General features: G+C 40.0%; 1 protein-coding gene across 2 annotated transcripts in view; it reads left to right on the plus strand.

The window, feature by feature from the left end:
• Pcmtd2 (protein-L-isoaspartate (D-aspartate) O-methyltransferase domain containing 2) overlaps positions 1 to 14,669 on the plus strand; it is a 24,421-nt gene extending 9,752 nt beyond the window's left edge. For both annotated transcript variants that reach the window (XM_013030397.1, XM_013030398.1), the window contains exons 3-6: positions 139 to 241; positions 766 to 937; positions 8,880 to 9,003; positions 11,784 to 14,669. In XM_013030397.1, the coding sequence (XP_012885851.1) occupies positions 139 to 241; positions 766 to 937; positions 8,880 to 9,003; positions 11,784 to 12,163 (779 nt within the window). In that variant the 3' untranslated portion in view covers positions 12,164 to 14,669. The remainder of the gene's footprint in view (positions 1 to 138; positions 242 to 765; positions 938 to 8,879; positions 9,004 to 11,783) is intronic.
• The last annotated feature ends 1,899 nt before the right edge of the window (positions 14,670 to 16,568 follow it).

The following is a 16,568-nucleotide window of genomic DNA, read 5'->3' on the forward strand; positions in this document are numbered from 1 at the left end:
CAATGAGCAAGAGTTCTAAAAGCTATGCTAAGATTTCACAGCCCTCTGAGTTTCTGCCAGGTCAGCTGTGCGGTTAAAGACGCAGTAAAACACAAAGAGCAAGAGTTCTAAAAGCTTTGCTATTCTCAAAACTTTCAGGTCCTTTTGGTGTGAACCATGGGGTGGAGCTTCATTCAGATGTGACAGAGTATGCAAAGCAGAAACTGGACTTCTTCATCAGAACAAGTGACAGCTTTGACAAGTACGATCAGATGCTGGCCATTAAGTCAGAGGATGTAAATTATACTTTATTACAAACTTGAGCAAATATAAGGACATCGGCTAATTAGTGTTCATATGCCTAGTTAACTTGGTTGAACTGTGGTCAATGATCATTGGTTATCTGTGTGCTTATGCTAATTGCTATTTTAATATTCTGTGATTTTAAAGTGTTGCCATTTTAAAATAAGGGGGTTCAAATTTTTAGAGCAACAAAATGGGGTCTTTCTTCCTCTCACTTGTTGGAAAACATCTTGAATATGAGTGCTATAAAAACAGTAAAGAACAACTAGAGATTACTTTAACTTTGGATTGTGCGTATAGCACTCATTCCCATTCTGTTCTGTTAGGAATTTCTAGGGTTCTCTTTATTTAATATACAAGTGTGGATTTAGCTCCTATCTCTGGAAACTATTAGATTGTTCTGGGATTTTGAAAATTTGCTGGATGGACTTGTTGCAACATTGCAACAATGCATTTAGTTACAGATTTTTTTTTTCCTTTCAGGTTCGACTTCTGTGAACCTTCCTTTGTTACTGGCAATTGCCTGGAAATTTCTCCAGATTGTTGTCAGTATGATCGTGTGTATTGTGGGGCTGGTGTGCAGAAAGAACATGAAGAGTACATGAAGAATCTTCTCAAAGTTGGAGGGATCCTTGTCATGCCCTTGGAGGAGAAGGTAAGATTCTCTTCATAACTGACAGGTCTTACTTTCTACCGTGGTGTGTTCCAGGCAGTTTGTACATATTTACTCTTGTGACACCCACTCCCACTTGATGTATTACTCCCAGTTGATATATTACAAGAAAGAGACAGGGAATAGGAGTGGAAGCGTGCCTGGGTTACACAGACTCTAGGTGAAGAGAGAACCTGGCTCAAGTGTTATGTTCCTTCACCTTTATTCTAACTCCTGTTCTCTTCTTCCTTCTCTTTTTTTCCCTGTCATTCTTTTTCCCTTCATCCTTTTCTTTACTCAGCTATTCTACTTTTTGAGACAGGGTCTCAATATGTAGCCCAGGGTTGTCTAGAACTTGCTATGTAGTCCAGGCTATCTATAAATCCATGGTCCTCTTGTCCCAGGTTTTGCAGTGCTGAAATTACAGGCATGTACTACCACACCTGTCTTATCAGAATTGTTGTATATGAATAAATCAGAAATATATATATATATATATATTCAGAATTCTATCCATTCCCTCAAATTACCTGATACCATTTTCACATAGGTACATTGAATATTATGACTGTATTCACCCACCCATACTCTCTAATTTGTCTCTCCCCCTCCCCTGACAAAACATGTCTCAGCTTCTTGCTACTCATTTTGCTAAACTGTAAGTTTGGTGTTCAGTATTACACCATCGGAATCCTCCCCTACGTGTACCATACTTTAGTTGATTTGTGTGTGTGTGTGTGTGTTTGTGTGTATGTGTATGTATGTATGACCCTGTGTATGTGCTCATATATGTTTATAATTTAGCTCTAGATTCCACATATGAGAGAAAATGTGCTTGCTTTGTCTCTCTGACCTTACTTCTTAACATGATTTCCAAATGAGTAAAAATAAGTAAATGAATAAAAACACATTGTGTGTCCATATATATATAATATATATATATATGTATATATATATGTGTGTGTGTGTGTGTGTGTACATATATCTCTCATTGTTTTGAACCATTCATCCATGGTAGGGCATTGGGGCTGCTTCTATAGCTTTGCTATCATGAATAGTGCAGCAGTGTACAAGATTGTGTCTTTACAGTATCCTGACTTGTAATATTCTGAATAGATATCCAAAGAATGGTGTTGCTGGATCATAGGGTAGTTCTGTTCTTTTTTTTTTTTTGCATTTCTTTTTCTTTTTTTTTTCATTATATTTTATTTATTTATTTTTTGTGAACATACTGTACAGAGGGGTTACAACTACCTGGGCAGGATAATGCGTACATTTCTTACCAAGCATTGCAGCCTCCTCCTTTGTTTACCCTTCACATCCCTTCCCAGCCTCCCCCATCAATCTCCCCCTCCCCCCTGTCCCCCCACAATGTTGTAAAGCTCGTTTTCGACATGACAACTTGTACTTCTCATTGTTGCAACAGGTCCTTAAACGACTTGTTTTTCCCCATCTCCTCCACAAGTTATACTGACATCAAATATAGTGAAAGCAGGGGTTATACTGTGGGGGAGGGACATACAAAGCAACAAAGAAATAATCTTATAAATGCGTTAGAAACAAATGCATGAAAGAAAAAACATTAAAATACATATCTAAGGGTTCATTTTCCTAACATCACATTATCTGACCTTTTCCGCTTGACTCATACATATACTAGATATTGCAAATAAGGGAAACCATGGGACCTATGTTTCTTTGGGCCTGGCTTACTTCACTTAATATGACCCATTTCTTTGATGAACATTGATGCAAAACTTCTCAACAAAATTTTGGCCAATCGACTTCAACAATTCATCCAAAAAATCATACACCATGATCAAACAGGATTCATTTCAGGGATGCAAAGCTGGTTCAATATATGCAAATCAATTAATAATATTCATCACATCAACAGGAGCAAGAATAAGAACCACATGGTTATTTCAATAGATGCAGAAAAAGCATTCGACAAGATCCAACACCCCTTTATGATGAAGGTTTTGGAAAAATTAGGAATCCATGGAATATTCCTCAATACAATAAAGGCTGTGTATGACAAACCTACAGCCAGCATTATACTTAACTCAGGAACAAGACAAGGATGTCCACTCTCTCCACTTCTCTTCAATCTAGTATTAGAATGCCTAGCTACAGCAATAAGACAAGATGCAGGCATAATGGGGATCCAAATAGGGAAAGAAGAAATAAAACTCTCCCTCTTTGCAGATGACATGATCTTGTATTTAAAGAATCCCATAGACTCCACTCCCAAATTACTTAAGCTGATTCAAAACCTTGGCAAAGTAGCAGGGTATAAAATTAACCCCCCCAAATCAATGGCTTTTCTGTATGCCAACAATGAGAAAAGTGGGGCTGAAATTAGGAAAGCAACTCTATTTGTAATAGCCCCCCACACACAAAAAATACCTAGGAATTAACTTAACCAAAGAAGTGAAGGACCTCTATGATGAAAACTTTTTTTCTTTCTTGAGTAATCTCAAAAAGACTACTTTCCAAAGTGGTTGCATTAGTTTACATTGCCACCAATAGCGTAATAGGGTTCCTTTCTCCCCATTTCCCCACCAGCATTTGTTGTTTTTCTTATTCCTTTTTTTTTTTAAATAGGGCTTAAATTCAGTGTCCCTGAGCTTTTACTTGTGCGCTAAAGGCTAGCACTTAACCACTTTGAGCCACAGCTCTACTTCCAGTTTTCTGGTGGTTAATTGGAGATAAGAGTCTCCACTTCCAGTTTTTTTCTGGTGGTTAATTGGAGATAAGAGTCTCACAAACTTCCGTGCCTGGGCTGGCTTCCAACCGTGATCCTCAAGTCTCAGTTTCCTGAGTAGCTAAAATTATAGGCATGAGCCACTAGTGCCTGGCTGCTGTTTGTATTCTTGATGGTGGCCAATCTTAATTGGGGTGAGAAGAAATCTCAATGTTGTTTTGATTTGCAGTTCCTTTTTTTGGGGGGGGGGTCTGTTGTGGGGCTTGAGTGCTCTATTCCTTGAGCCACAGCGCTACTTCTGTTTTTTTCTGGTGGTTTATTGGAGATAAGAGTCTCACAGACTTTCCTGCCTGGGCTGGCTTTGAACTGTAATCCTCAGATCTCAGTCTACTGAATAGCTAGGATTACAGGCGTGAGCCACCGGTACCCAGCTTGCAGTTCCTTTTTTTGCCATTACTGGGGCTTGAACTCTGGGCCTGGGCACTGTTCCTTAGCTCATTTTGCTCAAAGCTTAGTACTCTACCACTTTAGCTGAAGCTCCAGTTCTAACTTTTTCTGTGATTAATTGGAGATTAGAGTTTCACAGGCTTCCTCCTGAGCTGTTTTTGAACCATGATCCCCAGATCTCAGTCAGGCTCCTGAGTAGATAGAATTACAAGCTTGAGCCACCATTGCCTGCCTTGATTTGCATTACCTTTATGGCCGGAAATGTTGAGTGTTTTTCATGTGTTTATTTTCCATTTTTACTTCTTCGAATAAGTCTCTCTTTAGCTCTTTTGTCCATTTTAAATTGATTTATTGATTCTTTAGGGTTTAGTTTTTTTAGGCCCTTATCAGATGTATAGCTGGCAAAAATCTCTCATTCTGTAGGCTGTCATTTTAGCTTAGTAACTAAGTCATTTGTTGTGCAGAAACTTTTTAGCTTAATACAGTCCTACTTGTCAATTCTCTTTCCTATTAGCTGGGCCCTGGGATTCTATTCGGAAATTCTTGCCTATACCAAGAAGTTTTAATATTTCTCCTTCCTGTAGTAGTTCCAAGTTTCAAGTCTTATACTGATGTCTTTGATTCACTTTGAATTGGTATTTAGTACAAGCTGACAGGGATCCATTTTCAGTCTGCTGCATATGGATATCAAATTTTCCCCACCATCATTTGTTGAAGAGGCTGTCTTCTTTTCAACATATATTTTTGGCTCCCTTGTCAATATCAAATGGATCTAAGCGTATAGGTTTATTTCTAGATCTTCTAGTCCATTTCATTGGTCTTTAAGTCTGTTTTTAGGTCGGTACCAAGTTGTTTTTGTTACTGTAGCTCTGTAATAAAGTTTGAGGTCTGGAATTGTGATACCTCCAGAATTGCTTTTTGTTCACACAGGATTGCTTTGGCTATTCAAGGCCTTTTGTGATATAGATAAAGTTTTGCATTGTTTTCTCTATCTTTGTGAAGAATGGCATTGGGATTTTGATGGGTAATGCATTGATTTTGTAGATTGCCTTTGGCAGGATGGCAATTTTCATGATATTATTTCTGCTAATCCACAAACATGGAAGGTCTTTCTACTTCCTGGTATCTTCTTTGATTTCTTTCTTCAAAGTTTTATAGTTCTTCATGTAGAAGTCCATTCACTTCTTTGATTAGGTTTATTCCTACGTATGTTTCTTGAGGCTTTTACAAATGGAATTGTTTTCCTGATTTCTCTCTATATTTTTTCATTGTAGGTATACAGAAAAACTATTTTTTTAATTGATTTTATATCCTGTTGATTTACCAAATTCATTGTTTAGCTCTGTGAGCTTAGTGGTGGACTCTCTGGGGTCCTTTGGATATAAGATCATATCATCTTGAAATAGGGATACTTTAACTTCTTCCCTATTTGGATCACTCTTACCACCACCACCACCTCCTCCTCCTCCTCCTCCTCCTCCTCCTCCTCCTTCTTCTTCCTTTTCCTTCTTTCTTCTTCTTTTTTTGTTGGTCATGGGGCTTGAACTCTGGGCCTGAGCGCAGTTCCTGTGCTCTTCAGCTCAAGGTGAGCACTCTACCACTTGAGCTACAGTGCCACTTCCGGTTTTCTGGTGGTTTATTGGAGATAAGAGTTTCACAGACTTTATTGCCGGGGCTGGCTTTGAACCGCAATCCTCAGATTTCACCCTCCTGAGTAGGATTATAGGCGTGAGCCACCACGTGCCCAGCACATCTTCTTTTTACCTTATTGCTCTGGCTAGGAATTCCAGTGCTATATTGAAATGGAGTGGAGAGAAATAGACATCCTTGTTCTTGAAATTATTGTAGTCCTTAACCATTTACTATGGTGTTGGCTGTAGATTTTCATAAATAGCATTTTTTTTTTTGGGTCCAGTTGTGGGCCTGAACTCTGGGCCTGGGCGCTGTCCCTCAGCTCTTTAGCTCAAGGCGAGTGCTCTACCACTTGAGCCACAGCACCATTTCCAGCTGTTTTCTTTTTGCTTATGTGCGCTGAGGAATCGAACCCAGGGCCTCATGCATGCAAAGCAAGAGCTCTACCACTGAGCCACCTTCCCAGCCCTATAAATAGCATTTCTTATGTTGAGGTATGTTTCTTTTGTTCCTAGCTTCTCTAGGGTTTTTATTATAAATGAATATTAATTTTGCCAAGGGCTTTTTCTGCATCTATTGAGATGATTATTCCATTATTGTCTTTGGTTCTGTTAATGTACTGTACTATGCTTACTGCTTTATCTGTATTGAACCATCCTTAGGATGAAAATAATTTGATGATTTTTTTTTTACTACTTGTTGAATTCAGTTATCAAGTAGGTGACTGTTTTTATTTGCTTTTGGTTTATCATTATTTAAAACTATATAGCAGAGCCAGATGCCGGTGGCTCACACCCATAATTCTAGCTACTCAGGAGACTGAGATCTGAGGATCACGGTTCAAAGCCAGCCTGGGCAGGAAAGTCCATGAGACTCTAATCTCAAATAAACTACCAGAAAACTAGAAGTGATGTTATGGCTTAAGTGGTAGAGCACTTGCCTTCAGCTGAAGAGCTGAGGGACAGTGCCTAGGCCCAGAGTTCAAGCCCCACGACCAAAAATAAATAAATATAAAAGAAAATATACCTCTTTATATGACATAAATGTTTATAGTTTTCTTATAGATCTTGTCTTTTTGGTTTTCTAATACTGGATATTTAGTACTTTTATAAAAAAAATTCCCCCATGTTGCCCCCCCCCTCACCAATTTTTCCCCCCTGGAATTGGGGCTTGAATTGAGAGCCTTGTGTTCTTGGGTCTTCTGGTCTTTTGCTGTTTAATTGTTGGTGAATAAAAACAGGTTTTAATGATGGGAGATTTATCTCCTTATAGCCTTTTTTATTACTATTATTTTTACTGTAATAAATAGCCCTCTCAGGGAGAGCCTTTATATGTCATTTTTGTGAATATTCTTGTATCTTTTTTTTTTGTCAGTCATGGGGCCCTGAGTGTTGTCCCTCAGCTCTTCAGCTCAAGGTGAGCGCTCTACCACTTGAGCCACAGTACCACTTCCGGTTTTCTGGTAGTTTATTGGAGATAAGAGTTTCACAGACTTTCCTGCCCAGGCTGGCTTTGAACCATGATCTTCAGATCTCAGCCTCCTGAGTAGCTAGAATTACAGATGTGAGCCACTGTCACCTGGCTATTCTTGTATCTTGTATTGTATCTTGTATTCATTATCTCCAAGTATAACCTCCATGTAAGAGCAGAAATGCGTTGTCAAAGGCTACACATTTTAAAACCACACTTTCAAAGGTAATACCATCATTAGCAGAATAAAAAGGAGCTGGTACAAGTGTTTCTGACTGCTGCATGACCCCTGCTATTTGCCTGGACTGTAGAGTGTGATGGTACTGAGTAGTCCCATTTTTGGTTTTCATTCTCAGATCATTATTTTGAGTTTGTTTTTACTTAAACAAATGGTACTAGAAATCTTCGTGTTCTATATTGAATTAGACTTTTGATAGCAATCATTTCTTCTCTAGATTAATTTGAGGATTATGGACATTCTTACAATATTTCATAGGCTTCTCTAGAATATAAAGTAAGAGTTTATAGTTTCATTTTAGGTCTCACATGTCATTAAATGATTATATTTAAATATTTGGTGTTGATATGCAGTAATGTGTGTAGACTTGTTTATATTTACCTAGTACATGGGTATGTAAGCCTTTTAAAGAATCAGTTTCAGAGGATTTGCTGGATTGGGTATTTTTAGAAAAGACCTAGTATATAATCTTAGCAGTGCTGTGACCTAATTACACTGGAGACTGGCTTAGTCAAACCAAATACACAGAGGCTGTGTTGTCTAATTGGATTCTTCAGTGCTAATACTGTAGTAAAAAATACTCTGACTAGGCACTGGTGGTTCATGCCTGTAATCCTAGGTACTCAGGAGGCTAAGAGCCAAGGATTGTAGTTGAAAGCCAGCCTGGGTAGGAAAGTTCGTGAAACTCTTTATTTCCAGTTAACCACTAAAAAAAAAAACCAAAAGTGGAGCTGTGGCTGAAGTGGTAGAGTGCTAGCCTTGAGCAAAAAGCTCAGGGACAGCGCCCAGGCCTTGAGTTCAAACCAAAGGACTGGAGTGTACACGCGTATGCACACGTGTGCACGCGCGCGCGCACACACACACACACACACACACAAGTTCTTTTTGATGACTTCCATTGTTGTGCGTTAGCCAAAAAATTGCCTCGTGCTCCTCAGGTATACTCTTCCTGGGAGAGTTAGGACAGTGGTTTGCAGTCAAGAAAGTCTTAGTAGAACTGAAGCAGTGTGCAGGCTTCTCCCACAGTCCCCTTGGTTGCATGGATATCTGTGTAGTGTTCCCAGAAGCAGTGCACATGTTGGCAGATTCTGTATGTTTAGAGTATTGTTTATATAAGCCCTTCCTCACATTTACCCCCAACTACTCGCTTATTTTGGAAAACCAAAAAACTGCTGTGATAGGAATTTGTACTTTCTTGATTTGCCTGCTACTTCTTGTAGTCCTTTAGCTGGTTTATCATATGTATTTCTTGTAAATAGGAAAAAAGTGGTAGGTATAGCAGTTTGAATATCTTCAGGCATTTTTGCAGAACTGTTTGTAAGTCAGCTGCACTTCATGCACCTCACGTTTGGGGGCCATATTGTCAGACTATTTGATTTTATTGTATTCGCACATTTTTCTATTTTATATAGGGATTATTGTACCATTTTCATTTTTTTTCTGTGTGATAGTTGACCAAGATAACACGCATAGGTCCTTCTGCTTGGGAAACCAAGAAGATTCTGGCGGTCTCCTTTGCCCCTCTGGTCCAGCCTTGCCACTCTGAGTCGGGAAAGTCTAGACTTGTCCAACTACGTGAGTACATGTACCACACTTGCCTTTTAGACCTTTTAATCTCACTAAAGTTAGAAAGAAATGAAATTATAAGAAACATTTTGATATTAAAGAATGTTTACACTCCATTAAAACCTTAAAATTGTACAAGGTATTTGTAAACATTTAAAAATTATCTCTTTTTAGACCATCTTAAGTTATTTTAGTCATCTTTTAGGTCTAGAAAGAGCTGTTACTATTCAGACCTTCAAGAATAGTAGATTCACCAAAAAAAGACCTAGTGCTCCTGTGAGAGAGACTCCACTAGGAGAATGGGATGGCACTGGAGTCTGCGTTGCTGTCAAACACCTGTCTCTCGCTGCTGCACGGGGAGAGTAAGGGCTGAGACCCTGCTTCCTTTATCTGCTGTGTGTAGATGGGAGGCGGTGCTGCCTCCCTCTCTGTGCCCTGTTGTTTATCCCCTCAAGGCAGCATCCATCTTAATGTTTTATCATCTGAACCATTTACATGGAAATGAGAATTCTGTTGATTCAAAATACAAATACTCTGCATGCACTCTTGATTATTTGTGAAAGTTTGGAAAAAATAAAAACTACCATACATGGTTCCAGCACCCAAAGATAATACATTTTGTTGAATTCCTTTGAAGTTTCTTAATTTGCAAGGAATCATTTATCAAATGGAAACACTTTCCTCAGTATAAGTCATGTGAACTTTGGCAGCAGGCAGCATTGGAGCATGCGGAGAGTCTTGGAAGGACCCTGAAAAGTTGGTTAGCTGGAGGATGATGTTTGTTTTCGTTCATCAGTGTGAAAAGTAATTCCCTAAAAAGAGAATAGGGATGTGGAGAAAAAGTGTGAGCAGAAGCAGGGCATGCTCAAGGGTACACAGTCCCCCAGTGTGGTCAGAATTAGGGTTTGTGGGCAAAACTAGATGGGTATGTAGGTTCCAATTTGTCACTGGGCTATGAGAGCTACAGATGTTTTAAAAGAAGACTCAGTACACCTGTACTCTGTATTACCTTAGAGGTCAGTCAGAGAGCTCTGAAAATAGCACAAAGAAAGTTTTGTAAGCAAACACTGTAGAGTCAGAAGGAAGGGGTGTGTCAGGGTGTTTATGAGACCTTTTGAGTTGGAAAGGAGTGACTCTCTGTGAGGGCTTGGTTAGGCCTGGATAAGAACCATTTATAGTTGGCCCCCATGATGCCTTCTTGGAGGTGAAGCTTTTAAAGCCATTGTTGGGTGATAAACTTTCATGAGTGCTAGTTAGGGTTCCTGAAATTCAGGTTGTTTGCAACTTTCATTTTCCTAGGCCAGATTTTCCTAGAGCAGGAAAGTTGATGAAGACAGTGGAATAGAGAAGCTGCATGAGTAATGTGTACAGTAAGGCCGTATGCCTTGTGGGAATGCACTATATGGGAACACTGGTCTTGATGATGGGAAAGGTTCAGGGACAAGTGGCCTTTCTGGAGGGGTGTGAGAGCCTGAGGTGTCTGTGTGTTTTATAGACATGGCTCTAGGGGAGGTTCAGGATCTGGTCAGGACTCGATAGACACCTGGGAAGTTGGCCTGTGCCCCTAAAGCCACAAAGTGGGTGTGCAACCAAGATCCACTAGGTATGCTGAGAAAGGATGATGGTGAACACGGGAGCCTCGGGAGCATTGCAGGGCTGGGTAGAAGAGGAAGGGCCAGAAAGAAGCCTCCTAGGGGAGGGCGTCTCCTGCAACATCCCAGGGAGGACTGGAGAAGCCAAAGCGGTTGGGTTGTGAAGGGCCATTTCAGCATCTTTAGGGGACAGCTGGCTGGCAGGAGCTCACCTTCCTTGAAATGAATTGGTAAGGCCAGGCTAGTCAACAGGTTGTGAATGGTGAGGGACACGGCATAGGTGCTCAGTGAAGTGTCTGGACTTCAGGCAGAAGCAGTGTGAGAGCCATCCTAGAGAGGAGGGTGGAGTCGCTTGTCCTCAGAGACAGAAAAGCAGGAGAGGAAGGTTGGCATTGATACAAGTGGGAGCAGTTGCTCCCTGTTTACTGGTGAGCACCTCAGTTGCAGGAGAGGAAGGTTGGCATTTATAAAAGTGGGAACAGTTGCTCCCTGTTTTCTGGTGAGCGCCTCAGTTGCAAGCCTCTTGTAGGACAGAAGAGATTGCAGGGTTTGGTGCACAAGCTTTTTGGTTTTAGTCAATGTAGACAGCACTAGAGCCTTCCTATAGTGTGAACTGCTATCTAGACAAATTAGGTACTGGATGGGGAAAGTGATACAGACTTTTTTGTTTAGTATATTTAACAATGGCCATCAGTTCCCTTCTGACGCCCTTATAGGCGTATGTTGCCTGCATTACATAGTGAATTTTAATTGCCAGTGTGTTTTTTCTTTGGTGTCCTGTGACGTTTTGTGTTTCTTAAAAAAAGTTTTGCATTTTCCTGACGGTAATAAAAAAAGAGAACAGATGTTCAATTTATAAATTGCCATGGCAGTAGTAAAATAGATAAAAGAATATTGGAGATAGATATTGCTACTACATGGGTATTAATGCACAAATGAAGCTGTTGGAAACTGTAAGGTTTTAATTCTACTACTAAGAATGCTTTATTTCCTTTTTGGAGTTAAGAATTAGTGTGTCTAAAAATACCTCTTGAAAGATAACATATACATATAAATTAGAGCACTGACTAACGTTGCTTAGAAAGCTTTTGTGCTCTTGGTCAGGGCCCATCACTGTTCCAACAAATCAGAATAGCCATAGGGTTTTGAATCCGTGGGGCCCTCACTCACAGGCCTTTGCCCCTCACTCGGCTACAGCACCACCAGCTGTTCGAAGCCTACAAGACTTGGCCCGCATTGCCATCCGAAGCACAATCAAGAAGGTCATCTGCCAGGAAGCAGTGAACAAAGGTGGAAATGGACTGAAGAGCACACCCAGGCTTAAGCGAAGGAGGGTCCGCTGTCGAAGGATGGAGACCATCGTCTTTTTGGACAAGGAGGTCTTTGCTAGTCGTATTTCCAATCCCTCTGATGACACCAGCTGTGAGGACTTAGAAGAAGAGCAGCAGGAGGCAGCAGAGAGGACCCCCCGGGAAGTCAAACCTGAGCCTCCGGTAAACTCCCTGCGACAGAGGGTCTTAGGCCTCCCGCTGCCAGACCCCCTGAAGTATTACTTGCTTTATTACAGAGAAAAGTAAGTTTTGTTTAAAAAGGGAAGTGAGGGAGAGGCAAAGCCAGTCTAGTCTGCCACTCCCTGCTGCTAGTGCCTCTGAGGGCCACTGGCTTCATCCACGTGTGGTTTCCCATTTCTGGCTCCTGATTGTCCTTTAAAACTGATCCAGTGGTGTGACAGATTATGTAAACAATCTGACAAGACACATACTGCAGAGAAGAATGTTTTACTTCAGTAGGCATTAGCTTGTCCCTCTCTGATGAAACGCTCTTGAAAGCTAGAGCCTTCTTGTCAAAACTGTCCCTGATGCCAGGAACACCCTACATATCTCAAACGCACCTGAGTCTGACCGCACTGTGTGCCGCAAAGCACACATCCGCAAATGTGTGACATACTCCCCTCCAGGTTTGAATTTTATGATATCAACCTCTTAATTATTGGCTCTGAGTTCCACTGAACTTTTTTTTTTTAATATTCTAGAGAGTGAAATAAATACTATTGCAAAACTCTCCCTTATTTTAATTCAAATAATTAAATTTTATGAAAATTGCCAACTGTAATTTTTAAAAGAAAAAAATGGGATTAAGGGAGGAGTAAAAGTATCAAACTGCAGGAAGTTTTGCTGGAATTCCATGACTTCCAAGCAGTCCCTGGCCCCCCAGCTCTCCTTACCTTTAAAAGAACCACTGTCAAATAACCTCCTGAAAAGGAGACAAGTTTTTTATAAAAATTGTGTAGAAAGCTCAATTCCTCTTCCCCTATCCATAGGGATGATTAATGCCCAGCTTTAAAGACCATAACAGATGATTTCTAAGACGTTGACCATGTGTTCTCTAAAAGACTGCAGGAAATACAGAATGTGATAGACATCCTGTGCTTTGACTTCAGTTTGCTATCTTTCTGTGATTGCATTAGAGTACTGATTCATAGATTTTATCTTTTATAATTCTGGAGAAAAAGATTTGTTAGTTTTGTAAATTTTCTTAAGAATAATATATGTATTTTAGTAGCTCCATTATATTACACGTTGTAACTCAGTGGCTTGTGAAAAAAATCCATTTTCTCCCTGCCTTTGTGTCAATAGCTTTTCATGAATTTGTGGGTCTAGGAAAAAAAACAATCTAGTAGTCAGCAGATTTTAAGTTATGTTGCTGATGTGAAACATTGTCTCTTTTTAAATATTTCTCTTTCTTAGCCCAAAGAAAAGAGTAGTGCAACTTGTAAGTAATTCCCTGATATAGGATTAAGTTATGAGATTTTATGATTCACCTTAACCTCCAGGGATTCAATATCGCTTTGGTTTGGCCAGTTTAAATGGTTATTTTGTCTCTTTTTTGCTTTTTTAGCTAGCAGAATCATTTTATCACACAAGGCAGTCTGTATGCACACACACACACACACACACACACACACACACACACATATGTTGTGTGTGTGTGTGTGTGTGTGTAAAAAAAAAAAATATATATTTATCCCTAGATTGGTGATGTAACGGGAAGCTAGCTCATACTTTCTTTTACCTGCTTCTTAAAGTCAGGCTTCTGTCTCTCAGAGAAAAATGCATGAGTTAAGTTTGTTTGCTAATATTTTTGTAATTTTCAGATTCTTGTTGAAATTATTCCAATTGCTATGTTATATTGAATTTTTTGGATGTAATATTAAATGAATGATATATGTGAAATTTGTTATAGTATGTGGGTTAACTAAATTTTTTCCTATAATTGAATATGGATTGCATTTTTAAAATGCATTTGCCTTTATGGTAGATTAAAAATAACATAAGTATTATGGATTATAATAAATAAGACAAGTCTTCCCTTTATGTTAAACTTTTCTTAACATTTTATAGGGTGATTTTTAAACCAGAGTTCGGTTAATATAGTTGTAATATATGTAAGAAATAGGTTGGTGTTTATTTTATAAAAAGAAAGGAAAATATGTTTTCCTGTGAGCAAGCACTTTGCAACCATAATTCAGTGTAATATACTACTTTCTGTTTTCAAATAGATCAGTCATAATGTAGTCTATATTGTCGGCAAGATTTTTATTGTAAACAGCTGTTTGTGTTGAGCAGTTAATATTTTTCCATGTGACTCTTGTCTGAAAGTAGTAAAGGCATAGATCTGTGCAAAATAAATTTCAAATTTATAAATATTAAGTATGAAATGTAAGAATCAAATGTACATAAAAGTACTTTTGCAAGTCTAGAACTTACAAAGGAAAATTGGTAGAAATTTGAAACAGTGATTTTAATGAGCTGATACAGGTGGATAAAAAAATGGGTAAAATTAAGGCATTTTATTTTTAGCACTGCTTCTGTGTTTTGTATGAGATTTAAGTTCTTGAGTATATTCTTTAAAAATTATTAAGGAAATATACCTTGGCCTTCCTTATTAACACACGTGTTCTTTTACTAGTTATTTGTGTTGCTTAATTCTTTAACATTCAAAGTAGATAGAAAGTTCAGTCATTGTTTCTAATTAATAAATGTGAAATTGGATAGGCAAATTAAAAAGTACTATGAAAAGTAACTTTGTTTGATATTTTAATACAATTTCCCCATATTTTGAGAATGCTAAAAGAAAGGAACCCATCTCAAGATGCAGAAAATACTTTATTATTGGCTTCAGTTAGCATAGTTCTTATATAAATATTTCAGTCTATGCTGTAAGGAAGATCAAATCAGATTTTAGAAACTAGTTAACCTAGAAAAACAAAAAGAAATGGTAGGGAGCATCAAAAATGAGTAGCTCCAGGAAAGGGGTAAAAAGATGTGTGTGTGTGTGAGAGAGAGAGAGAAAGAGAGAGAGAGAGACAGAGAGACAGAGAGATAGAGAGACAGAGATAAGAACCAAAGTCAGTCCTAAGTCCTGGAGCCCTGTGGCTGGCTTCTCTTGTCCTGAAGCAAACCCTCTTGGAACACCTAGTCTTTATTGCTATTGTGCACCTATATGCCGTAATTCAAAGAGTTATGTCCTGTTCTTAAAAACAGCTTACTATCAGGTGTAGAATGCAATATGATTGTAACAGTGGGGGGATGAGGAGAAGGAGGGAAATGTAAAGAATTATGGAGGGTGAATAATAGCAAAATAAAATGTGTCTGTGTGTGAAGATGGTGTAAGAAAATTCGCTGAAAGCTATTGAGCAGTGGGGGTTGGGGGAGGTGGTAGAGGAGGTTCGTGCAATAGGCCCATGAAAGAGGGCTCCCCTCGCCAGCCACCTCCTCCTCCCGCCCTCCCGCCATGCTATTCTCAATACTACGGCCAGGATACCCTTCTAAAATAATCACCAGAGCATCTTCAATGGCTTCCACTGGAATCTCTGAACTGAGTCGGTGTCCTCTGAAGGTACTCTTCCCAACTTAACACCCTCCAAGGGGTTGCTCCCACTCCCCGTCAGCCACAGGGAGCTCTGCTTGTGATGTCCATCCGCAGCCTGCGCCTCAGCTGCCCCCCTGCCCCGCGCGCTGTGCTCCCTGGCTGCCTTCAGGCCTGTGCTCTGACACCGTGCCCTCAAGGGGCCCCCATCTTACTCTGGTGGCCTCCTGCCCCCCACCTGCCTCTTCTCATGTGGCCCTGCTGTTCATGGGGTCACCACTCTCCAAAAGTCTGTGCTCAAGTTTAATTTGCACTGTGTAATGGTTTCTCCTCATCTGCTAAGATACCAGTTCCATGAGATCAGGGATTGAAAATAGAAGGGGCACATCCATGCCAAAGTACAGAGTTTGAGAAAACAGCTGAGCAGATGGCTTAGAGGCCATTGGGTCAGGGTGTCTGCAGACTGACCTCCCCTGGATCCTGGACCTCCACTGTGTGCACATGGCCACACCCAAGAGCAAAGACTCAACAGCTGTGGAAAGTGTGCAGTTCTAATCAGCATGTTTTGAGTGGTCATTTTACTTTCTGGTGTGTATGTGTGCCTGTCCTGGGGCTTGAACCTGGGTACTGTGCCTGGGCTTTTTGTTCAAGAATAGCACTCTTATCACTTGAGTCACAGCTCTTCTTCTTGCTTTTGGGTGGTTAATTAGAGATGAGAGTGTCAAGGACTTTTCTGCCCAGGCTGCTTCAAACTGTGATCCTCAGATAGCGGCCTCCCAAGTAGCTAGCCTTATGTGTTTGCCAGCGGCACCCAGTTATTTCTATAGTTTTTATGAAGAGTCATTGCGAGACTGGCCCTGAATTTCCTATCCTTCTGCCTTAACTTCCCATGTACCATCACGCCCAGCCGTTGTTTTACTTTTAAAAGGAGGCACATTGGGCGCCGGTGGCTCATTCCTGTAACCTAGCTACTCAGGAGGCTGAGATCTGAGGATCACAGTTCAAAGCCAGTCTGGGCAGGAAAGTCTGTGAGACTCTTATCTCCAATAAACCACCAGAAAACCAGAAGTGGCACAGTGGCTCAAGTGGTAGAGCACTCACCTTGAGCTAAAG

The sequence above is a fragment of the Dipodomys ordii genome, unplaced genomic scaffold (genome assembly GCF_000151885.1).
Source record: "Dipodomys ordii isolate 6190 unplaced genomic scaffold, Dord_2.0 Scaffold129, whole genome shotgun sequence".
Classification (NCBI taxonomy): Eukaryota; Metazoa; Chordata; class Mammalia; order Rodentia; family Heteromyidae; genus Dipodomys; species Dipodomys ordii.